This window comes from Sinohyriopsis cumingii, chromosome 9 (genome assembly GCF_028554795.1).
Source record: "Sinohyriopsis cumingii isolate HCF-2022 chromosome 9, ASM2855479v2, whole genome shotgun sequence".
Taxonomy (NCBI): Eukaryota; Metazoa; Mollusca; class Bivalvia; order Unionida; family Unionidae; genus Sinohyriopsis; species Sinohyriopsis cumingii.
Window position 1 is genome coordinate 104,259,010 of NC_142969.1, and position 26,131 is coordinate 104,285,140.

Consider the following 26,131-nt stretch of genomic DNA (forward strand, 5'->3'; position numbering starts at 1 on the left):
CAAAGGACAGCCCGAAGATTACATCGATCTGAATAGCAGTTACTTGTACCTGAAAGTCAAAGTTCTAGATAAGGCAGGAGGTGATATAGACACTGAAGCAGTAGCTCCCGTCAACAATTTAATGCATTCCTTGCTTAGCGGAGTGGACTTGTACTTGAACAACAAACTGGTCAGCAGCAGCATGGATACTTACCCTTATCGAGCGTACCTGGAAAATCTCTTGACGTACGGAATAGACACCAAGAACACTCATCTCAATGCCTGTGTGCTATGGGAAGCTGACGAAGCAGGCGAGTTTGAAACATTCGAAACTGATGCATCAGCCAAAAAAAACAATGATGGATTTGTAGAACGAAGAGACAGAATCAAAGGACCCAACAAAAGTTTAGAACTGATGGACCGTTTGCATTTGGACATGTGGTTGCAAGAGAAATATTTGCTGAACGGAGTGAATGTTCGCCTGAGACTGAATCGGAGCAGTACCGCTTTCCATTTATTGGCTAATGATGACGATTACAAAACCAAAATCCAAGAAGCCAGACTCTACGTACGCCGTGTGGAAGTGTTACCTAAAGTGGGAAACGACATCAGTCAGACGTTGAGCAGAACGACCGCCAAGTATCCCATACGACGCGTGGAAGTGAAAACGTTCACCATTCCCAAGGGACAGCGATCCATGATCGAAGATCATCTGTTCCAAGGACAGTTACCCAAACGTTTGATCGTTGGTATCGTCGAAAATGAAGCCTTCAACGGAGCTATCGCTAAAAATCCTTTCTACTTTCAACACTTTGGCGTGTCCAAGATCGAAGTCAGTCGCGATGGCAAGACCTTGTGTACCCGACCTTTCGAACCTGACTTTGACAAGAAGAATTACTTGAGATCGTACTTGTCCCTGTACGAAGCCACCGGACAGTTAGGAACCAACACCAGTCACGGCATTACGTACGAGGATTACGCAGGAGGCTATGCTTTGTGGGCTTTCGATTTCACTCCAGACCAAGGCAGCGACGAGGGACATTTCCACCCTATAAAATAAAATCTGGCCAGATTCGTGTGGAAATTCAGTTTGCAAACCGAATCCCTGATGTAACGGTGAACGTCATCCTGTATGCAGAATTCGATAATACCATATAAATCAACAGTTTGAGAGAAGTCATTCTAGATTACTAGAAGTCATGGAAGACTGTTCTCCCTCTTTACCTAGTGGAGAAACTTTGGACATGAAATGTGAGGAGACTGTGGAAGAAGAAGAAGTGATCATAATGAAGTCGAGATGGCCAGAACAAGAAGCCCATTTAGTCTCCTGTTTTGCCAAACACTTGGTCGATAAAATGACGGAATTGATCAAGAAAAATTGCTATGGATGTCAAAACGATCATCCCAGTCAAATTCAACACGATAAATGCCTAATGTTAAGTCAAGAAGAAAAATTGGACGAGTATCTGGACGAAGCTTGGAGTCTCATCTCGAACAAAGACGTGTTGCACCAGTGGTATAAAGACTTGCGTGAACATTCTTGTCCACCATTAACCACTCAAGAGATCCATCGTATCGAAGCTCTCCTGAATCAGAGTGAGGAAACAGAACGAATAACCGTTTATTCGTCAGACATTTTCAAGCAAAAAGTCAGGATCGAATTGACGACGTATTATTACCTGTGAAGAAGAAAAAAACACACACAAATCAATGGATACCTGGGAACTTTATTACCTTTTGAACCACAGTTCGTATACGGCTTCTTGGAATCCTGTCGTCTGTGCTAAAGATGAACTCCCTCATCGCAAACCTAAAGACCATCAAGCTTACGTGATCAACACGGACGACAGTCATCTCCCAGAAACCCACTGGGTAGCCGTCTACTTTCCTCAAGAAGGATGTGTGGAATATTTCGATTCGTACGGATTGCCCCTTTTGGAAGACGATATCATCGACTTTATGAGAAGAAATGCTCAAACCACCCGATTCAATAATGTGAAATTACAAGGCACAGATTCCTTGGTGTGTGGACAGTACTGTGTGTATTTTCTGCATCATCGCAGCCTGGGCTATTCCTTAGAACATTTAGTGACTCATTTTGATCCACGTTCTTCTGCTAGAAACGATGTGAAAGTAGATCGATGGTTTTGTGACCATTATGCTTATCTTTTGTCTCAAGCTAGGAAACGTAGTATCCATCAATGGCCTAATGATTTCCAACAGTGGAAATCACAATTTCATTCACAACGTTGTCAGCCCTGTTTAAAGTAGATGGTCAATTGAGAAAAAAATGTTAGTGATTTGAAAAAAATGTTTGATGTTATAGTGTTGGATTATTGTTAAAAATGTTAGAGTTGTTGTTTAGTGTTAAGTGATTTTTGAATAAAAAATGTTGTGTTTTGAAAAAAATGTCTTTGTCTTTTGTTTAGCTAGAAGAATGTTGGATTGATGCTCTTTGATTTCTTACTATCCCTCTCATGACACTCACTAAACGTTGCGACTCGAAAACCGTGTGGGGGATGTTTTCCTTCACGTCCGCGCTTTGACTTTAAGAACCGGGGTTGTTTCCAGTCTAACCATCCATTGTCGACTCATCCTCCTAAGAAGATGTGCTCCAAACTAGCTAAGCTCAACGAAGCCTACGTGAATTTGCATAGGGTCAGACACAGTCTGATACCGAAGCCAGAAGAAATCGAAAATGTGAGAATGTTAAATATCACTGAAGACCTGATAGAAGAGCTCTTCAGAGAAGAAATGAACAGGAAAAAGAAGAATGGACAGAGAAGTACAGACTTCAGAGACAGCAGCAACAGCAGCAACAACAACAGCAGCAGCAGCAACCTGAACCTGACAGAGGCTTTGTCGATTGCCGTATCGACACCAAAGAGTTCTTCTTTTCTTTCCGAAGAAGCAGACCTATCGCCAGAAAGTCTATCCTCAGAGGACATCGCATTCTTAGAAACTAAAAAAGAATGCCATAGCAAACAAAAAAACAGCCCTTTTCAGGGCTACCCAATACTCTAGAAAAGAAATAACGATCCATTTGCCAATGTGTAGGTAGAGTAGTGTGAATATAAACACTAACTCTTTATTGATAGTGAGAGTGTATGTGTTTGTGTGTTTGTAAGTGCTCACGTACGTTGGTGTGGATAGTAGATTAAAATCATGTTGTTTTTTTTGGTGTTAGAGGTGTATATTTGGAGTTAGATTGGATTGCTTTGCGTATGTGGATAGTCTATTGAAGTGATTTACAAAAAATTTTAAAATAGTGATGGGTAGCATAAAAAGTGAGTGAGTGTTTCTTTTAGGTCCGCGCGTTGTTTCTTTGGTCATGATCTAGGTAAGATCAATTTTATGTTTTTAGGGGGATGTTTTCCATCACGTCCGCGCTTTCAGTATAAATTGAAACTCGCTCGGCAGTCTAGCTACCCTTGTTGATTGATCAACACCAGAAGAATGATCACCAGAATAGTGAAACTGTTAGAACTCCAGATGCACCTGGAATATGCCAGGCGCATAGTAAATGAACTATCAGCGTAGGCTATAGTAGAAGAAGCAAGAATAAAGAAGGAAGAGGAGGAGAGAAGAGAGAGGGAAGAAGAGGAAAAGAAAATAGGAGAGAGGATGTCGTACAATATTCCCGAGACAGAGGATTGGGGTGCTGAAGCGAATCATCCTCCCTCTGCGCTCCCCAGAAGAAAGGTGAAAGAAGACTGGGGAAGAAGATGCGTGTGTGGCGCAAGGCCAGGAAGGTGCAACCATTAGATAGGTGCATCTGGAGTTCAAAAAAAACCAACAGCCCTTTTCAGGGCTACCCAATACTCTAGAAAAGAAATAAATATTAATTTGCCAATGTGTAGGTAGAGTAGTGTGAATATAAACACTAACTCTTTATTAATAGTGGAAGTGTATGTGTTTGTGTGTTTGTGTTTGTGTGAATAGTAGATTATGGGTTTTTTATTGTTTCTAAACGTATGTGAAGAGTATAGTTTGGGTTTTATTATATGAAATGAAAAAAGTAGGGGGATGTTTTCCTTCACGTCCGCGCGTTGTTGGGTCATGATCTAGGTAAGATCAATTTTATGTTTTTAGGGGGATGTTTTCCATCACGTCCGCGCTTTCACTATAAAACTAACAGTGTTGGTCATTGGAGCCAATTCTACGGAATAAGCAAACAAGAAGATGCCAGCAGCTTCAGCTTTATACAACGATCTTATGAGAAGTTGGTATTGGATGGTAGATGGATTGAGTGTAGCAGAAAGGGTTGAACATGAATGGAGGTATGCAGTGACAAAAGACTTCGTCTCAAGACAAGTAACCAGCCTACACTTATCCTAAAATATTGTAAAAGAAATGATAGAGGATGAGGAGAAGAGAATCAGAGGTTTAATTAATCCACCGTATGTGAAAGTGGGTAAGTTAAAAGAAGCGATAGATCATGTGACGAGTGCAAGGTGCTTTCTAGAAGACATTGTAAAATGGACAGATTGGTGTTTCGTGAAGTGGGGGTTAGAAAAACTTAAGAAAGCTGAAGAACTAATGAGGAATGTGCTGACCGAAGAGGTCAAGAAGATCAAAGAAAAGTGGTCAAAGGAAAGAAAAGAAGAAGAAAATAGAAATAAAAGGATGAATTCGAAAAACTGAACACAAACTGGATGAAAATCCAAGAGAAGTTCCGGGCCATGGGCCACCCGGACTGGCTGCCGGAAAAAGAAAAGAAGAAGAAGAAAGGAAAGATGGACAAAATAAGAGGATGGTGGAAAAAGTTAAGAAGTTAAAAGAAGAAGAAGAAGAAAACCCAAAGGCCCTTTTCAGGGCCAGCCATATTTCTCGAAAAGAGATAGCCTTTCCATTGCCTACCCCTTTTTTTAAAAAAATTTTTAAAAAACAATCCCATGTTCAATTTCCCTTGAAGCTATACAGTCCCACCCTGTTTAAATTCCTTTGACGCTATACAGTCCCAATTCCCATGTTCAATTCCTCTTGAGGCTATATCGTCCCACGATTTTTCTCTATGTTAAATTCCCATTGAGGCTATATGTTCCCACGATTTTTCTCCATGTTAAATTTCCATTGAGGCTATATGTTCCCAAGAGTGTTTTTAATGCTAATTCCCATTGAGGCTATACTATCCCTATTCACTACTGACCTCATCGACAATACGTGGAGCCAAAAGGACATCGAACGTTATGGAGATTGTTATCGTCATACCACGGTGATGGCTCACAATTTCTCCGGATACGATGGACAGTTTCTTCTCAGATACTATACAGAACATGGCACCGAACGTCCTAAAGTGACTTTGAACGGAGCCAAAATCATTTTCACGCAAGTGGGACAAGTACAGTTTAAAGATTCGATGAGCTATTTGGCCATGCCTTTGAGTCGAATGCCTAAAACGTTTGGAATGACAGAAATGGCTAAAGGGTACTTTCCACACTTTTTCAATACGGAAACCAATCAACACGCCATTCTACCCCATTTACCTGAGGCTCACTATTACGACCCCGACAACATGCGTACCGAACAACGAGAAGCTTTCTACGCTTGGTACCAGGCTCACGCCTCGGACCCTTTCGACTTTCAGGAAGAAATGCTAAAGTATTGTCGTTCAGACGTGGACATTTTACGGCGTTGAGTGGAAAATTTCGAGAACTGTTCATTGAACACGGAGGGATCGATCCTTTGAAAGAAGCTTGCACTATTGCCAAAGCGTGTTCCTTAGTGTATCGACAACGATTCATGCCTGAAAACACCGTGGCTCTCATCAGCCCTCAAACGACCAACTTTGTCAAACGTCAATACTCGGTCAAAGCCCTACGTTGGTTACATTACTTGTGCGACAAGGAAGACAAATGGATTCAGCATGCCCGCAACGGAGGGGGTGAAAAGACCATCGGAACGTATTCGGTAGATGGCTGGGACTTAGAAAACCCCAAGATAGTGTACGAGTTTAACGGTTGCTTATTTCACGGATGTTCCGTCTGTTACCCTGATCGTAGCACTAAAAATCAGTTTTTACAACGAACCATGGAAGACTTGTACCAGGACACTTGTCAGCGACGCCTAAAGTTAGAACAGCTAGGATACCAAGTGGTGGAAATGTGGGAACACGAGTACGATCACCGTTTGAAAATCGATCCCGAATTTAAACGCATCGTAGAAAGTTACCAGTGGGTGGACCCCCTGAACCCAAGGAATAGTTTGTACGGAGGAAGAACCAATGCCACCTGTTTGCTGTACCAAGCTGACGAAGAGAAAGGAGAAGAAATCAAATACTTGGACGTGTGTTCGCTGTATCCTTACGTGTGCAAATATTGTCACTTCCCTGCAGGGCACCTGCAATTGCTGACGGAACACATCGACCTGAAAAACATTCGACAATACGAAGGTCTGATCAAGTGCAAAGTCTTGCCTCCCACGGACTTGTACCATCCCGTGCTACCTCACCATTGCCAAGGCAAACTGATGTTTCCTTTGTGCCGTACTTGTGCCGAAACGTGCAACCAAGATCAGCCTTGTCAGCACACTCAGGAAGAACGTGCCTTGACGGAGACGTGGGTTAGCATGGAATTGTTCAAAGCTCTGGGCATGGGATACCAACTGTTAGAAGTGTACGAAATTTGCCACTTTCCCAAGACACAACAATACCACAAGGGTGACCCCAGTCAGAAAGGCATTTTCGCCGACTACGTGGATGCCTTTTTGAAACTGAAGCCAGCGGCTATCCTTCCTGGTGTCACACTCCCGAAGACGAAAAGACATTCAAAGAGAAATATTATGAACAAGAAGGTATTCCTTTAGACCACATCGAGAAAAACGAAGGCAGGCGATCGTTTGCCAAAGCGATGTTAAATTGCTTGTGGGGTAAAATGGCACAACGACTGTGTTTACCCAAGACGAAATATTTGACAGAACCTTTCCGCTACCTCCAGATGATTCACGACAAAACCAAATACATGAAACACGTGGACGTCGTTCGAGAGAATTTGATCTTGGTCAATTACGAAGAAGATCTGGACTTTGTACAAGACGACCCTTTTGGAAATGTCATCATTGCGGCTTACGTGACAGCTCATGCTCGCTTAAAATTGTACGAAGCTTTAGAACTGTTAGGAGAACGCGTCCTGTACTTTGACACGGACAGTTGCATTTACATCCATCACCCGAGTCAACAGCACCCCAACATCGAAGGAGACCGTTTAGGAGCCTGGACAGACGAACACCCCGATGACAAGATTCTAAGTTTCGCGAGTGGCGGTCCTAAAAATTACGGCTACCAATACCGGGACAAACAAGAAGAAGTGCACACCGAGTGCAAAGTGAAAGGACTGACTCTGAATTATCGTACCAGTCGAGTGGTCAACTTTGGGGTATTGAAAGAAGCCTTGCAATCGGGAGAGGATGGAAACTTTAAAGTGACCACTCACCAACCGAACAAGATTGTACGTTTACCCACTCACCACATCGTCAGTCGATCCCTGGAAAAAATCTATCAAATCGTGTACCAGAAGCGAGTGAGACTTCCCAATCACTTTACGTTGCCGTACGGTCACATCGATATTGGTCAGCATATAAAAAGGGACAACGTCCAAGACCAATAGTTCATTGTCACTACCAAGACCAATTGACAAAAATGAATCCTTTCAAACAGGAAGTATAGAGCGTAAGACTCAAGTCCAACGAGAAACTCGGGTGTGATTCTATGCCTCACGATCACATCACCAATGCAGTACCACATCTTAGTTGTTATGTACTAATGCCATGACAAACTACTTGCAACCAGTGAAACTTCCAGACCACAAAACTTTACCTTATGGACATGCTGATATCACCCAGTATAAAAAGGGACGACTTCCAAGAACGACACTTCAGTGGGAGTACAAGCAACGAGAAAGATGAATAACTCTACGCAGAAGAAAAAAGAGAAGGAACAAACATCATTGACCTCTTTCACCACCATACCGACACAGCAAAGTGCGTTCAAGAAGGGAAAGGATTCAATAGACCTAAAGGAGTATTTTAGCATCCAAATGACCCAGACAGCGACCTCGAGAAAATTTAGAACGACAACTTACACCTACGCGGTGAAATTTAAAGACTTCGCTTCTGACGTTCCAGCCGAGGAAGTATCAGGTTTCATTACGGATCTACTTGACTCACTGTTAGAGGAACTCAAATGTTATTGCCAAGTCAAAGATGAAGGTCGTTTGAGCCTATCTATGTATCACGACAGTTTGAACTCGCCTGTATATCTCGGATTTAGCACACCTGCAGAAATAACTTCTTCCAAACTTTTGAAGGCTATTGAAGACGTTTGGTTGATGAGAGAAAAATTTGACATCACCGATGGAAAAGTGACTATTCATATGGCATATGTTGTACCTCCATGGGAAGAAGACGATCACTGCTCTTGATCTGCTTACCGATAAGTGTACCTAGCACGATGGACGTAACAGCAGATTTACGACTGACAGGGGATACGAGATGAGTAACATCTATGCTGGGACACAAGTGGTAGCTGACCAGATTTTAAGCAACGTGTGTGACAGAGAGACAAACACGAACTTTCTCTTATTTGATTGTTTGTTACTTGTTTTGTTTTAGCTTTTTCTTATAAACGAACATTTAATGTAAATTCGTTGCATATGAAGTGATTTTAGAAAGGAGTGAACGTTAATTTTAAACATTAGTTTACTAGAGTCAATAACTAAACAACTCGTAAATATGTTTCTTTTATGTTCAAATGTTTATGTATTTAATGGATAGTGCTTAAACCAAAGCACAGGCCAGAGAGCCCATGTATATACTTGAATAAATGTTTTGAACCCATACAACAGACTTTTCTTTATCGAGTCTCTATTCTATCTATGAGTCTTTCTTTAGAATATTTCTGTCCTCTTTTCTGTGTGTTTGAATGTGTATTTGTTTGTTTCTGTATGTCTATGTTTGTCCCTATCAACCCTTTGTCCCTACAAATACATTTCACCCTATAAATGGTTTTGACCCTATAAACCTATGACGTTACCAATGTTTAATTCCCATTGATCCCCAGGTGACATTCCCATGTTCAATTTCCATGTTCAATTCCCTTGACGCTCTACAGTCCCATCGATGTTAAAATGCCCCATGTTAAATTCCCATTGTCGCCAGAGTGCATGGACCATTTTTGCATGGTAAAGTCCCTTTGTCGCTAGGGTGGCCCCATATACTACTAGCGTACAGCAAGGACTTGTATAAAAGAATGTACGTCCGTTGTGCCTCTAAAGATGCTTATAAATGCTAAGCCGAGTACTGTGTCATATCCAACGCTTTGTGACAATAGCGTATCACGTAAACTATCACCTACAGTATCAAGGATAGTTTGGTGTTGGTTTCGTTTATTACAAAGGTGATATAATCGCGTTTTCCAGAACTCGGTTCACCCACGGATGTTGCCTGTGAACATCGGATTAATTCGTACTCATGTGAATAATGGAGGGGTTTCTTGGTTGGTGGGAGAAGTTACATGGTTCATAAGCTAATGAGACGTTGAACTTATCTAGATGTAAAAGCATCCAACAAATTAAGACAAATATATTTAATTTTTTTATACCATTCAGATGTTTTGCTATTTACGACTGTTTGCACGTAACGGCGGCATCGGAGCTTTAAGAAACCCCATGCATGTTGTTTCGCAAGGTGCAAAATTTTTATTTTCTTCAAAACTTTTCATTGGTTCATTAGGGCTGAACTTTTAAGACAAAACTGTTACATTTTATATCAACTGCGTGTCTGTATTTCATATAGTAACTAGATGGTTTATGTATTCTTAATTTTCCTGTTCAGTATTTAGCCATTATCTATTTTCTTGTTCCGTCTTTAGCCCCGAAACAGTGTCCTTGCCTTCCTGGACGAGCAATCCAATCTACAGCATGGATCGGATAATGCCTTTGTGTGCCACCTAACAGATAAATACAAGAACTCTGGTATCTACATCCCTCCAGTGAACAATCGACCGGAGTTCATTGTACTACACTTTGCGGGAAAGGTGGGACTTTCAAAGAATCTGCAATCACATAAAAAATGTATAAACAAAATACAGTCAAACCTGTTTAATAAAGCCATCTTTGTCTAGTGAAATAAATAATCCTGAAAGACGTATGACTGCTGGGTAGGTTTCCATAGATATAAGAAGCTAGTTCACAGAACATTGAAATGCTTCTAAGTTAAGACATGTAATAACTGAATGAGTTTACATTCTACAAGTTTACATTTAAGATAGGTTTAAATGTTTTGATATTTAATTTTTGTAAACGATGATTTGATATATGGAACGAAATTGGGTTTCGATAACAGTATTGATCGAATGTTGTTGAGACAAATAAAATTATATATCGTTCATACTGAAACTTGTTTCTTAAAGAATTATCTCAGTTACTATGTTACATTTATTTTAATCTTGGCTATTATTATGGATCAAATTGTATGATAAGCTTAAACATCATATGTATTTCAAGGTAACATATAATGCTGATGGCTTTTTGGTGAAGAACCGGGATCGTCTGAACCCCGAGTTGAAGGACTGTATGAAATGCAGCCGGAATGGTATCGTCAGCGAACTCTTCAAACTCAAGCGTGGGCCAACAGGGTATATATCAGTAAAGGCAAACATATTCAGACGCGGATGCATGATCATTTAACGATGGACTTGTCAAGCTGAGTAGATCTTTAGCTCGCCCATTGTTATACATATATACATGCCGGAATGCAAGAATGCATGCACACACACATACATACATACGTACGTACATACATACATACATACATAAATACATACATGCATACATACACACACACACACACACATGTACACACACACACACACACACAAACATATATACATACTTACATACGCACGAACGCAGACAGACACACAGACATACACGGCCTATATGAAAGAACATATGATGACAAGAGAAATATTTATTAAAGCAAAAATACAAAAAAGAAGAAAACCCATACAAATTTCATAAAGAGTGCAACCACACATAAAGTGCACATAAATAAACTGCTTAAATTACTATTATTACTACAACTGCTACTACTACTACTAATACTACTACCAATACTACTACTACAGCTAGTACTACTGCCACGGCTACTATTACTACTGTTACTCTGTTGCTACTTAAACCACTAGTACTACTACTACTGCTGCTTTTCTACTACTACTACTACTACTGCTATTACTACTACTACAAATACTAGTAATCCTACTACCACAACTCTACTGCTACAAACACTATTGATACCACTATTACATATTCTACTACAACTACTGCTACTACTGCTACAGCTACAAAAGTATTACTACCATTGCTTATACTACTGCTCCTGCTGCTACTCTGCTACTGCTAAAAGTCCTAGTACTACTACTGCTGCTCTTCTACTACTACTACTACTACTATAATGCAACTACTACCACAACTATTACTATTATACTACTATTACTACTATACGGCTACTACTGTACTACTACTACTATAACTACTACTAATACTACTTCTACTACTATACGAATAAACTACTACTACAACTATACCGCTACTATTACTACTATATTGCTGCTACTTTTACTACTATACTGCTACTATTACTACTACTATTACTACTACTATACTACTACTGATACTACTACTAATGTTACTTATACTACTATACTACAACTACAATTATACCGCTACTACTACTACTAATGCTACTATATTACTGCTACGACTAAAATACTACAACTAATACTATACGGCTACAACTATAATATTACTTCTACAACTACTGCTACTATATTACTACTATAAATACATCGCTAGTACTACTACTGTACTACTAGTACCTCTACTACTAAATCACTATTATTACTTTACTGCTACTAATACTGCTACTATACTGCTACTTGTACTACCTCAAGTAGCATTGCTACTATAATGCGACTACTACTAATATACTACTACCACTACTATACTGCTACTACTACTGTTACCACTATGCTACTATTACTATACTGCTACTAGTACTATAATGCTAATATTACTAATATACAGCTCTAGTTAATATTACTACTATACTGATACTATTACAATTACACTATTACTACTAATACTACTGCTATGTTGCGACTACCACTACCACTATTATACTGCTACTACTACTAGTATACTGCTACTACAACTACTAGACTACTACTAATACTACTACTATATTGCTACTTCTACCACTACATGTAGTACTACTGCTAAACTGATACTAATACTACTATACTGGTGCTGCTACTACTTCTACTACTACTATACTGATACTATTACTACTACTAAACTGCTACTACAACTATTTTACTACTACTGTTACTACTATTATACTACCACTACTGCTACTATGACTGCGTCTCTATTAGTACTACTATACCACAACTACTTCTACGACTACTATGATACTACTACTATATTGCTACTACTATTATACTTCTACTACTACTACTATTTCACTGCAAATACTACTGCTACACTGCTACCATTACAGCTACTATGCTACTACTATACTGCTAATATAACTACTACGACTAGACTGCTATTACTACTACTATACTGCTAATCCTACTACTAATACTACTGGTTTAATGTGACTACCACTACTACTGCTATGCTGCTACTACTGCTACTATAATGTTACTACTGCTACTACTACACTGCTAATACTACTACTTACGAGTACTATACTGCTACTGCTACTAATGATATTACTGATATCCTCCAACTAACATTACTACTATACTGCTACTACTAATAATACAAATATATTGCTACCATTATTACTAATACTATGTTGATACTACTACTACTACTAAACTAGTACTACTAATGCAACTATGATATTGCTACTAATACTATATTGCTACTAATACAGATACTACCACTATACTAATACTACTACTGCTACTACTACTATACTGCTACTACTACTATATTGCTACTACTACTATACTGCTACTACTACTATATTGCTACTACTACTATATTTCTACTACTACTATATTGCTAATAATACAGATACTACCACTATACTAATACAACTACTACTCTACTACTACTACCACTACTACTATACTGCTACTACTACTATATTGCTACTACTACTGCTACTATCACTATACTACTACTGCTATGCTACTACTATACTGCTACTAATACTACTACTATACTGCTAAACGGCTACTACTACTACTGCTACTACTATATGCTGCTACTTTGCTGCCACTCCTCTTGCTACTACTAGTACTGTACTGCTACTGCTATTAATATACTGCTACTACTACTACCTACTACCACTTCTGTTACTATTTCTACTACTATAATGAGGCCCCTTGTAGCCCAGTGGTCTGAACCATTCACTGTTACGGATCACTGCCATCTCTGTCTGCGTGATTTCCAATCTCGGACTCGGCCAACGAGGGTATGTGAGTACGCTTGCCGGTAGCTTCTCGTTGGTTGGTAGTTCTTTCCGAGATTTTCCCGGGTTCGTCCTCCACCATTGATACTGGCCGCCATGTATATCCTATCTTGTGCCGAAAAATGGCGTTAAACCGTATAACAACAACAGTTACTACTACTACAACTACTATACTGCTACTACTACTACTACTACAACTACTACCATCTGAGGCATAAAACGCTTCTAACAATATACCTACCACAAAACCGCCAAGGATAGCGAACATTTCAGTTAATATTTTCATCCTGAATCTTGTAATTATTTGTGAATCATATATACATACATACATACATACATACATACATACATACATACATACATACATACATACATACATACATACATACATACATGCATGCATGCATGCATGCATGCATACATACATACATACATACATACATACATACATACAAGAATGCATGCATGAATGCATACATACATATATACATACATACATACACACATACATACATGCATACATACATACATACATACATACATACATACATACATACATACATACATACATACGTACAAGAATGCATGCATACATACATACATACATACATACATACATACATACATACATGTTCTGACTGGGTTATATTTATAATTCTCTATAATTAATAATATATACCTTGATTTCTTTCATACGAACCCGGAACGACTGTGTAGATAGATGAGAATTAATTATTGTGTCGTCATGCGAGTGTGTCTGCTGCGCACGAGTGCATACAACACCGATTAAGTGGCATCATTTTTTTTTGTTTGGTGATGGGTGCCGTTTACCAGCGGACTTGGGTTCGAATCTCCGTAGATTATCTAACCTGTATGATATTATTTTTTGTATTAAATATTATTTCTGCCTTCTATTATCACGCATTCTTTTATAGAATCTAGGGATAGCATTTTCCGTTCTGTCTGGTGTATGTTTATAATTCCCATCTGACGAATAAATGATGGCCAGGGAAACAAATCGTAAATTCATAGGTGGAGTCGTTGTATACAATTATGTGTTTTACTAGCCTTATCTTGACCAATGGAAACCTTCGTCAAAGCAACGCTGATTTACCTGTTTAGTTCATTCCACGGGTGTTTTGAAGTCACCTTCAATCTGAGGTCGGATAATATTCATTTTTTTAACCGCACAGGGAGGATCTTGCTTTGACGGAAGATGTTTTACTTCAGCAGAAAACAACAAACAAGCAGCACAGGACGATTGTTTCCCACTTCAGGGTGAGTTTAGAGGTCCAAATTTGAAAATGTTAGGGATAAGATTAGTGTTTTATTATATAATTAATGGATTGGAGGGATAAATGATGCAAGCTCAAGGAATCAAAATATTTTCTTTAATAATAATAATAATAATAATAATAATAATAATAATAATAATAATAATAATAATGATAATAAAAATAATAATGATAATGATAATAATAATAATACTAATAATAATAATAATAATAATAATGATGATGATATGACAATAATAAAAATAATGATGATGATAATAATAATAATAATAACAATAGTTTTTTTATTTGTAATATAAACCACTGGCCCATGATGCATATCTATACATAATGCTTACAAAAACATGTTATAGTGCGTAACAAAAGGAACGTCATCTTTATAAGAAGCGTTAAGAGCTTTACGTTGGGGTTGTTGTTTTGGGGTTTTTTTTAATAGTTTCTTTTATGGTATAAACTATCAGTTGCCGAATCACACATCATTATGTTAGCTATGTGAGTCGGCAACTCACAGTTTATACCACGATAAACACGGGGGAAAAAAACAACGTTAAACTCTTATAATTGCAATTATTTATAATTTTATTTACTTTTTATTGTCTTGTGTTTTTGTCTTCTTAAAAAGAAGTATTTTTTTACCAGTTGTATACCCTGTGTAAGTGTATGAATTCTTGTTGAGGCTTCTGCTACGTAGCTATTTATAGAAACGGGAATTCTCCTTCTGTAACGTAATAGCTACGTCAATATCAAACAAGTAATTATACCAATGGTAGGCGATCTAAGGATTTGAACATTCCATATCATGGTTTTAATCTTTTATGTAAATTGACACATGATCACTCAGTAGAAGTTCAATATTCTAAGCAAAGGAAGTGTTGTTTGCTTTGTCATACGAATGACTCTTAGATTTGATTATATCATGAGTTCATGATGACTTGCGAATCATTATAATCCAGACACATAAATATCCAATTTTCGCGTCTTTAAATCTATTTTCGTGTTGATTAGGGTACCTACAGGGGCTCTTACACATGAAATTAATGCTATCGCTAAATGGTTATAGCGATGTGGGCCCAATAGTCAAACAGCGCAAGATATGGACACAGTGAATCAGTTACGACGTGGGGGTATAGCGCATCTCCCTCCCACTCCACATCGTAACAATCAGGCCTGCGTCTTACATTGTAGGACTGTGAATCCAAATGTTATAATGTTTGTCTTTGAAACCCCCTCCTCCCACTCCCTATATCCATTTACCTATAGTTTTAATTTAATTTGTAACGAGCTACAGTCAAAGTGCTGTAGCCACAATGTTCTAGGCAGATTTTGAATTTCACAGCTTTCCTTTTTCAAATCTAGTCAAAAAAAGAATTAGTTATATTCCTAAAAACAGCAAAGATCTGTTATTTGATTCCGTCAACTCAATTTATTCAGTTTTCTAAATAAAATATGAACTCATCGGTTTTTAGTTCGTTTTAAAAGCATGCAGTTTGTATGCCTTCCAGTTCAGTGTTTACAGTAATTACTTTGCAGAAGTTAGTATAAAGTAGCTCTCGGTACAGTTTATACAGAAATAAACGAAAGTGTGTCTGATCACATGATTATGTTCTGACCAATGGAAATCTTCCCTTCATTTATCAACTGATGCAACTGCAATTATATATACATGAAAGCAATCATTACTGCTTTACTCCAATTGGGTGTGAAAAAAACATATACTGCACAGTAATCAAATAAACGGATGGAAAAGTAACCCTAAAACTTGTGTGGAGCAAGATTAGTACTATTGATCTAAAGTCTTATGTAGCAGGAGTCGTTGATAAAATGTTTTTTTTTTTTCTTTCTTCTAATCTTTAAGGCTGTATAGCAACATTGCTAAATTAGCCATTCTCATTTTACTAGTATCATTGTATATAATGGACCTAATTTTTTCTAAAGTTGGACTTTTATATTCAAAGTTGGATAAGTATTGTCTTCGTATTTCTCCATATAGAGGACAAGAAGTAATAAAATGGAATTCATTTTCCATGTCAACGTTACGAATTTGATACAATCTTTCATCAAAGAAGATACTTTGATATCTTTCGGTATTGCCTCTTGTAATTTAATATATATTTATTTCAATTTAATTGTTTAATTGTCTTCCAACTTGGATTCTTCGTCGGGATTCGAATGTGAAATCAGTAGAACATTTTGTTATTAGGACTATTACAATAGTATTATCGGAATATTTTAGGATTAGTTTTGGATCTGATTCTATAAAACCGTAAGTTCATATTTTTTCTTCATTTTTACAGAATTTGTCCAGGCAAATAAATTATTGTTTTGTGGTTGGTTTTTTTTCTCTAAAGCTGTTGTTTTCACTCTTTCTTCTGTTACTGTTTATTCGGCCCGAAACAAGTGACATAAGACTGATTGGCAAGTGCCCCACTCTAAGCGTTTTGATTATATACCAAAGATCATTATCTCCCAACAATTCTAGATATTTTTGACAATTAAGTTCTACTCCCAATGAACAATAGAAACACAATCTTTCTATCTTTTTAATCTCATCCTGCACTTTTTCCCTAAATATGTCTTCACATCTCTTGCTGAACAATCTAAGCAATATAATTTCATCATTTACGCACTGCCAAATCCGAATGTAAATGATAATAATGATGGTAATAAATTATTATTATTATCATTATTATTATTATTATTATTATTATTATTGTTGTTGTTTTTGTTGTTGTTATTATTATTGCCATTAGTTTTAACTAGGCTGTCTGGACACGACGATGATATTTAGAAAATAAAACTGTTTATATTGACTTATATGTGTGATTGAAATAATACATGCTGTTTATTTACAATTGAAATACGATGTGAAGTTAGTTTAAAACTGAGTAATGTTTCAATGCGAAAAGTCCATAAATTTAACTGATCATTTTCATTTTCTTTCAGTAAGTTACTAATAATTAAACAAAAAGTAATTGTTTGTGCTTTTCTCGTGTTAGTCTTCCCTGTCGGATCTGGTGGATAGGATGAACAGAGCTGAGCATTTCTTTGTACGGTATGTCTGTCTGTCTCTCTGTTCAAGTCGGCATCACCTTCTGTCTCAGTTTTGTACTTTTTTATTCAGCCTGTTAGCTTAATCGATAGGGTTGACTAATATTTAGGACCAAAATGTGCTGGCTTCCAGAATTATTATCCACTTTTAACAGATGGCTGTTGCATATCTGTATCATTAAAAGCCGCTTATACATTAAAAGCATGCAGCCTGTAAGAGGTGGATCTTGTATATAACTATACATTAAATAAATGACGCTTATACATTAAAAGCATGCAGCCTGTAAGAGGTGGATCTTGTATATAACTATACATTAAATAAATGACGCTTATACATTAAAAGCATGCAGCCTGTAAGAGGTGGATCTTGTATATAACTATACATTAAATAAATGACGCTTATACATTAAAAGCATGCAGCCTGTAAGAGGTGGATCTTGTATATAACTATACATTAAATAAATGACGCTTATACATTAAAAGCATGCAGCCTGTAAGAGGTGGATCTTGTATATAACTATACATTAAATAAATGACGCTTATACATTAAAAGCATGCAGCCTGTAAGAGGTGGATCTTGTATATAACTATACATTAAATAAATGACGCTTATATATTTAAAGCATGCAGCCTGTAAGAGGTGGATCTTGTATATAACTATACATTAAATAAATGACGCTTATACATTAAAAGCATGCAGCCTGTAAGAGGTGGATCTTGTATATAACTATACATTAAATAAATGACGCTTATACATTAAAAGCATGCAGCCTGTAAGAGGTGGATCTTGTATATAACTATACATTAAATAAATGACGCTTATACATTAAAAGCATGCAGCCTGTAAGAGGTGGATCTTGTATATAACTATACATTAAATAAATGACGCTTATACATTAAAAGCATGCAGCCTGTAAGAGGTGAATCTTGTATATAACTATACATTAAATAAATGACGCTTATACATTAAAAGCATGCAGCCTGTAAGAGGTGGATCTTGTATATAACTATACCTTAAATGGACAACAAATTTTTACAAAAGTCATGTTACTGAAATAAAATTAGTCAATTCTTATCAATTTTTATGTGCTGAACACGAATATGACAGTCAAATTGCAAAATTGGCTCTAGTTTTTTTGTAATCTGCAAGAAATTAATGTTTACATAACGAAATGCATTCCAATAGTAAAAGGTCAACTGTAATAGCCTACCTATAAAAAATCAAGTCATTGACTACATCTTAGATTTCTTCGCCTGTCTCTTGTACAGCTGTTCGGGAGCATCTCTGAGGAGTGTCCAGCAGTAGTCAGCCAGCATTGTAGTGGACCATTTTCCCTGGTATCTTTGTTCCATTGTTGCGATATCTTGATTAAAACGTTCGCCGTGTTCATCACTAACAATACCACAGTTGCTAGGAAAGAAATCCAAATGGGAATGAAGGAAGTGAATCTTTAGAGACATATTGCAGCCAAGTTTCTTATACTTCATCAACATGTCTTCTACTAGTTCCTTATAGTTTTCTGCCCTAACATTTCCGAGGAAGTTTGTAGAAACTAGGCGAAAAGCATTCCATGCTTGTTTCGCGTCACCTTCCAGCAAGTTGTTGAACCGGTCATCTTTGAAAAGCTCTCGAATCTGAGGACCCACAAAAACTCCCTCTTTAATCTTTGCTTCGCTGAGTCGAGGGAATTTTTCATGCAGGTATCGGAATGCTGGCAAAGTCCGGTCAATGGCTTTCACGAAGTTCTTCATCAAACCTAGTTTGATGTGAAGGGGTGGTAGCAAGATTTTCTGAGCCTCAGCCAGAGCTGGGTGTTGGATAATCTTCTCTCCAATGGCTACATTCTGCCTGTGAGTCCATTCCTTCCTCATGTAGTGCATTTCCCTTGCTCGGCTATCCCACTCGCATAAGAAACACATGTATTTTGTATATCCTTGCTGCAGTCCCATTAAAAGGGCAACTACCTTCAAATCACCACAGAGGTGCCAGCTGTACTTGTTATACTCAATGGAATTCAGTAGCTGCCTTAAGTTATCGTATGTCTCTTTCATGTGGACAGCATACGCTACTGGAATAGATGGAAGAATGTTTCCATTGTGCAAAAGCACAGCCTTGAGACTCAGTTTTGAAGAGTCCACAAATAGTCTCCATTCTTGTGGGTCATGAGTGATTTTTAAAGCATTCATGAGGCCCTCAATATCGGAACAGAATATCAGATTACTTTCCTTTCTGAAGAAAGGCTCCAATTGCTGGTGGCGCTTTCGATATGCAGTAATTGTGACATCTTCTTCTAGAAGATTCCATTGTTGGAGTCTTGATCCTAGCAATTCTGCCTTGTTCTTTGATAAGTCCAAATCACGAATCAGGTCATTTAGTTCTTCCTGTGTTATTCTGTGTGGGGTTGATGATGCACCACAGTGAAAATCTGGATCACTGCATGCTGATGGACCAGGAGAAGAACAGGTCGACTCACCTTTGTCTTCGTCAGATGAATCAAGAGAATATTCTGCTGGAGGTTCTGGAATAGGAAGTCCCTCACCATGTGGAACTGGTCTCAATGCAGACGGAATGTTTGGGTAGACTATTCTCGACTTCTTTCGCTTCGTTATTCCGCCGGAAAGAGGAGGAACCAAGCAGAAGTAACAGTCATTCAGGTGGTTGCTTGGCTCTCTCCACACCATTGGGACTGCAAACGGCATTGATGACCTTTTGCAATTCAACCACTGTGAAAGCTGTGTTGTACATGTAGCACAGCATATATGCGGAGCCCAAGGCTTGTCTTGGTCACCAACCTTGCATCCGAAGTAAAGATGATATGCCTTCTTCACTTGAGAATTGATACTTTTCTTCTGGTTGGCAAATGTCACTTCCCCACAAATATAGCAAAAATTGTCCGCGGTATTAACACACTTTCGAGGCATTACTGTTCTTTATTGTACGTAAATGGATAAAATAATAAGTTTTATGTAACAGTAGCTTGAACTGTCTCGCACAACGTCTAAAATATTTTAAATGCTGAACCTATCTGATTGGGCTTTATATAGTACACTGCTTACGTCAGCTTCAGCAGCCTCCTGGCATTAGTATAATAGGCCTACACATGTATAGTACACTGCTGACGTCAACTTACTTCAGCAGCCGCATGGCATTAGTATTGCATTGCATCAGAAAATGATGCAATCAACTGTGGATGATGTGAGCATGATGGTATTATGCAATGTTACATCATTATTCCGGATGTTGCTGCAGTCCTACTGGAGAAATTTACACAGTGAAACATAGAAAATGAGGTATATGAATATCTTCAAAACGAGAGCCAATACAAATTTTTCACGGTTATATTCGTGTTCGGCACACCAAAATACTACAGATTAGGGCCTTTTCAAGTCAGTAATGATTTCACTGTTGACCAGTGATATTTAAAGTATGCGGTTGTAATATATGGACGTTGTATATCAATGCACTATAATGAAAAACGCTTATATCTTCAAAGCATGCTTAATATGCCTCGTACCGATATGATGAATATTAAATTACATATAATTTATAAATTAGTTAACATACATTTCTCTTCGAATATTCCATCTTTTATATCCTTCCCAGGACAGCGTAGTATGTCGTTTGCTGCCGTTTAAACTGCTAAAAGAATAGTTTTGTTTTCTTCAAGTTGATTATATGACCACACTCTCCCTTCTCTCAAAAACACACAAATGATGGACAAACCTCTCCTAGATTTAACATTAACGTCGGTTCCAAGTAGCATGACATAGCAATAGAAAATTGAATCACACCCACCCCCCATATATATATATATATATATATATATATATATATATATATATATATATATATATATATATATATATATATATATATATATATATATATATATATATATATATATATATATATATATATATATATATATATATATATATCTTAACAACGAGATTAAAATCGTAATAAGGTAGAAGAAAATCAAACTTTGGAAAGAGTGAAATTATTAAAAGAAAAATTAACTGTGTATGTTGAGAAAGTACACACAGAGCTTTTGCTGGTGTTGTGGGGTTTAACGCCATTTTTCAGCTCACGATAGGCTCTACATGGCGGCCATTATTAATCGTGGAGGACGAACCCGGGAAAACCCCGGAAAGAACCACCGACCCACGAGAAGCTACTGGCAAGTTTTCTTACATACCCACATTGGTCGAATCCGAGACTCGAACCCACGCAGACAGGAGTGGGATGGCAGTGATCCGTAACGGAGAGCGCTTTAGACCACTCGGCCACTCGGTTCCCCAGAGCTTTTGCGTGTTTACACAAGAAAAACGGAATTCACGTCAAGATACATATTTAGGCATATCTAAATTCCTCAAGAATGTTTCAAAATTTCATTTATACTTTAAGGTAGATTTACAAAAAGGGTGAAGGTTAAAATGATATATGATATTTTATGGCATTGATTATCAGCATTTTAAATACACATTTATCTATTCTTGGTACAGCTGCTTCATCAAAATTGTCAACAATAATCATGCATTCATTCAAGTCAAAGTATTTCCTCAAATATTCAGTTCTTATGTCGCTAAAATGTTGTAGTATTTCTATACATTTTTCATGCCTTGAAGTTTGAGTCATCTGTTTAGGAATTATATCTAACAATATATGTATGTATAAATATCCAATGTTATAAAACCAGACAGATCAGACTGGCCAAGTTTCTTATATCCACCTTTTACCGTAATACTATAAAGCATTTCTTTGCCAGATTGCTGTAGGGGGAAAAAAGCTCTTGGTCAAGTTGGATTGACATGTTATAAAATAACAAAAGTAGCTACTGTTCCGAGTCTATGCTCTTAAAAATTTAACATAACGGAGTGAAAGGCAACCAGTTTTGTAAACTTCAACAAAAAATGTATTTCCCTAGAATACGAAGTGAAAATGAGAAGAAAGAACTTACGATAATACGAATTAAATCCGACAATAATCCAAAAATTACATACGGTAATCCGCGTAATTTATAGCCATGAATAAACTTCATTAGCATTCCAAATTTAATCCGAAACTGAAGGTGTTGATGTGTCTGCTATAGCTCCGAGAGTGTTGATATGCCAACAGTCTTTTGTTGAATCACAAAAATATATGTGCAGGCTTGAACCCACTATAAATTCCATTAATGTCTCTATCCCATATTTTTTGTCAGAGCACTTTTGTGTTTCCATAGAAAATAGTCACGTGAATTCAATAATTTCCAGAAATACAATTCAGCCCAACTGGACACAACATAGTATGTAACTTAAACGTGCTAGATGTTAAAGGATTAGTGACAAAATCCGCTCACTTACAAGATTACATAGTTCTTTTCTTGACCTAAAGTCACAATTAGTATTTTCTATTTTTTTTTAAATTACCTAATGGAAAATAACCTTCTGGAATGATCCTGATGTTTACAAAATAAAGACAATAACCTAAACTAACTAAATTTCTCTTAGGAAATTCCAAAACCTAGACCCAAAGAAACGTATTTACTTCTTCTTTTAATAATAATAACGATTTTAACACATACACGTTGAGAATAATCAAGCTATGTCTTAGTTGTTTTCACAGAATTAGGAACAAAAATCAATTTGGGTCAAGCAGAAATGAACTCATGTTCGGGCAAGCTCAAGTCCGACATACAATGTTACATTAAAATAGCATGTAATGAAGAAAGATTAAAATAAAACTGACTAACCAAGAAAATCAAATATAAGTAACACTACGGTGTAAAAATATTTAACACGTTAGCCAGTTGATGTAATAATATTCCAGAGAAAATAGTTGTATTACAGCTAATGCAAAAGTAACACTTATTTAATTTATCCTGTTTCAACTATTCGCTCCAGGTGTCTCAAGCCAAATAAAGGTTTGACAAAAAGCGATTTTTCAGACGTTGTGGTATCAGAACAACTCAAGTACAACGGCATTACGCAAATTGTTAAACTACGCAACAAGGGATTCACGTACAGACAGACACACGCAGAATTTGTGTTAAGGTAACAATTTATTTATGATACAATTAGGAACTGACAATTTACTTATATTTTGTATTATTTGGGCAAATATTTATTATATAGGAACCTGCAGTCCAGTGAAGAAGATAATATCAAACACACTGTGTATTGTGACTATGCGAATTTTCATCATTGAAACTGTGTTGGCAACATAAAGACTACAACTGAATACGACAGATAAAATGTACAATACTCAGGACAGGAGGTGGAAGACGTATAACTAGCGTGTTGATTTTAAAGCAGTCACTTCTACATTGCATTGGGATTTGTTTTTTCTTTTACAAGTTGTATTAAAAATGGACTTTACCTTTGCCTGTTACTGCCAAGAGATATACTGCTCATATGTTAATTTTTTTCACACACACACATGTATATATATATATATATATATATATATATATATATATATATATATATATATATATATATATATATATATATATATATTTATTTATTTATTTATTTATTTTTGGGGGGGGGGGGCGGCCGAAGGTATCATAATATTAGGACAGAATTTTTCAGTACAAGTAATAAGATTGAAATTTTCTCTACACTGTATTAAAAGTAAGTTGATAAATTATATTGAAAGTAGATTTCTATTAAAATATATTGAAATTGAATGTATTTATTTCGGTATTATGATTGTGTACTATTTACAATGATTGCGCTCTTATGATCAAGTACTAACCGTCTTATACATACATTGCCAGCAAAAAGTACATTCGCTAGGTTACGTAAATAGATGAACTAGACATATTCCAAAGATTTTTCAAGAGGGCACATGCGCTGATCTTGCAAGAAGTACCTACGTAATAATGTACATAGACCCAGACGATAATCTGTAGAGACTACGAAGCCTCATTTTGAGATTCTGGCCAATGCAAAACAACTAGGCTCATGCCCATATTTGGCTTTGTCTTAAGAAACCGATATATAAGACTCCAACCCTAGGGCACACCAGTTTGCTGGCCAGAGAACTCAAACAGCTTCTGTCTTTGCAGGTAAGATAACTGTATGTGTATAATTTTTCAAAGTATAAAAATTTTTTATCATTAAGATGTTAGTCTAACATCAGCATGTTTAGACATTAGATCATTTTAATATTCTTTACTATTATTTAATATAATGTATTGCTTATATTTACTTATAATTATATTATTGATTATAGTAAAATCAACGTTCGCTACCAGCTTCATACTCAGTAATAGTTAATTTAGAAATAAAATACTCTTTAAATAATAGAGTTTAATATCTTGACATTTTAGAATAAATTCAGTAAAATATATTTCAATTACGGCATTAGTCTGAAATATTGAAATTTTGATTATTTTGCTATCGTGAATTTATTCGATATTTAATTATCTGTATTACATTCTAAACGGCAGATATTATACAAGTATGATGTTGGTAAGTGAAAGAATATCGTAGTTTTATATGTATTTCTTATATCCGCAATTTAAGCTTATGTAGTTTGACATTGGAATGTAATTTTATATGTTGAGTATTTCAATAAAGTTTTGCTAGCCAGAAAACTCAAGTAGCTTCTGTCTTTACAGTCAAAACCGAGTACCTTCAATTCCCCAGATGTAGCCAGATCTTCATCATTAAGTGACACCTCTTTCAAGATGATTGAACTTCGTCTTTCTCTCTTTCTCTCTCTCTCTCCGTCGAGCTTTGGAAACAGCTGGCTTAGAGTTTACGAGAAAATCCATCTCATAAAGGTCAATGCATAAATTTCTTTTCCGATTGATACAAACTCTTTTATTCATGAAAATACTAATGACTGCGTAATCAGTCGTTTTCATCTTGACAGTAGGAATGTTAATTTCACGTTACATAGTACAATGAAGAAGACAGTATGCTTTCCAAGTTTGGCTTGCATAGCAGTATCAACCAATATCATCGAGTAGACAGTTATATTATTTTTGACACTAATCAGCCAAGGGTATCCATAATCCACCCCTTTATGAAGGGCGCTCTTGTGGACAGGAGCGTTTAATGGAATGTATATGTCAAATTAAATCCATATTATTATATGTTAACTTTAAATAATATGTTCTTGATGTGGTTTGACCTTCAATAAATAAACACCAATATACAAATATATATATATATATATATATATATATATATATATATATATATATATATATATATATATATATATATATATATATATCCAAATAAATATATAGATATATAGATATATATATATATATACATACATATATAGATATATATCTGTATATATATATATATATATATATACA

At 36.5% G+C, this 26,131-nt stretch overlaps 1 protein-coding gene across 3 annotated transcripts in view; it reads left to right on the top strand.

The window, feature by feature from the left end:
- Positions 1–26,131, top strand: part of LOC149792382 (unconventional myosin IC-like) — a 128,869-nt gene that overhangs the window by 75,352 nt on the left and 27,386 nt on the right. For all 3 annotated transcript variants that reach the window (XR_016423295.1, XM_089969383.1, XM_089969382.1), the window contains exons 11-15: positions 9,845–10,009; positions 10,479–10,609; positions 14,658–14,742; positions 17,756–17,811; positions 23,694–23,843. Coding sequence is in view for 2 of the 3 variants with exons in the window: in XM_089969383.1 (XP_089825509.1) it covers positions 9,845–10,009; positions 10,479–10,609; positions 14,658–14,742; positions 17,756–17,811; positions 23,694–23,843 (587 nt within the window). In the remaining variant the exon portion in view is untranslated. The remainder of the gene's footprint in view (positions 1–9,844; positions 10,010–10,478; positions 10,610–14,657; positions 14,743–17,755; positions 17,812–23,693; positions 23,844–26,131) is intronic.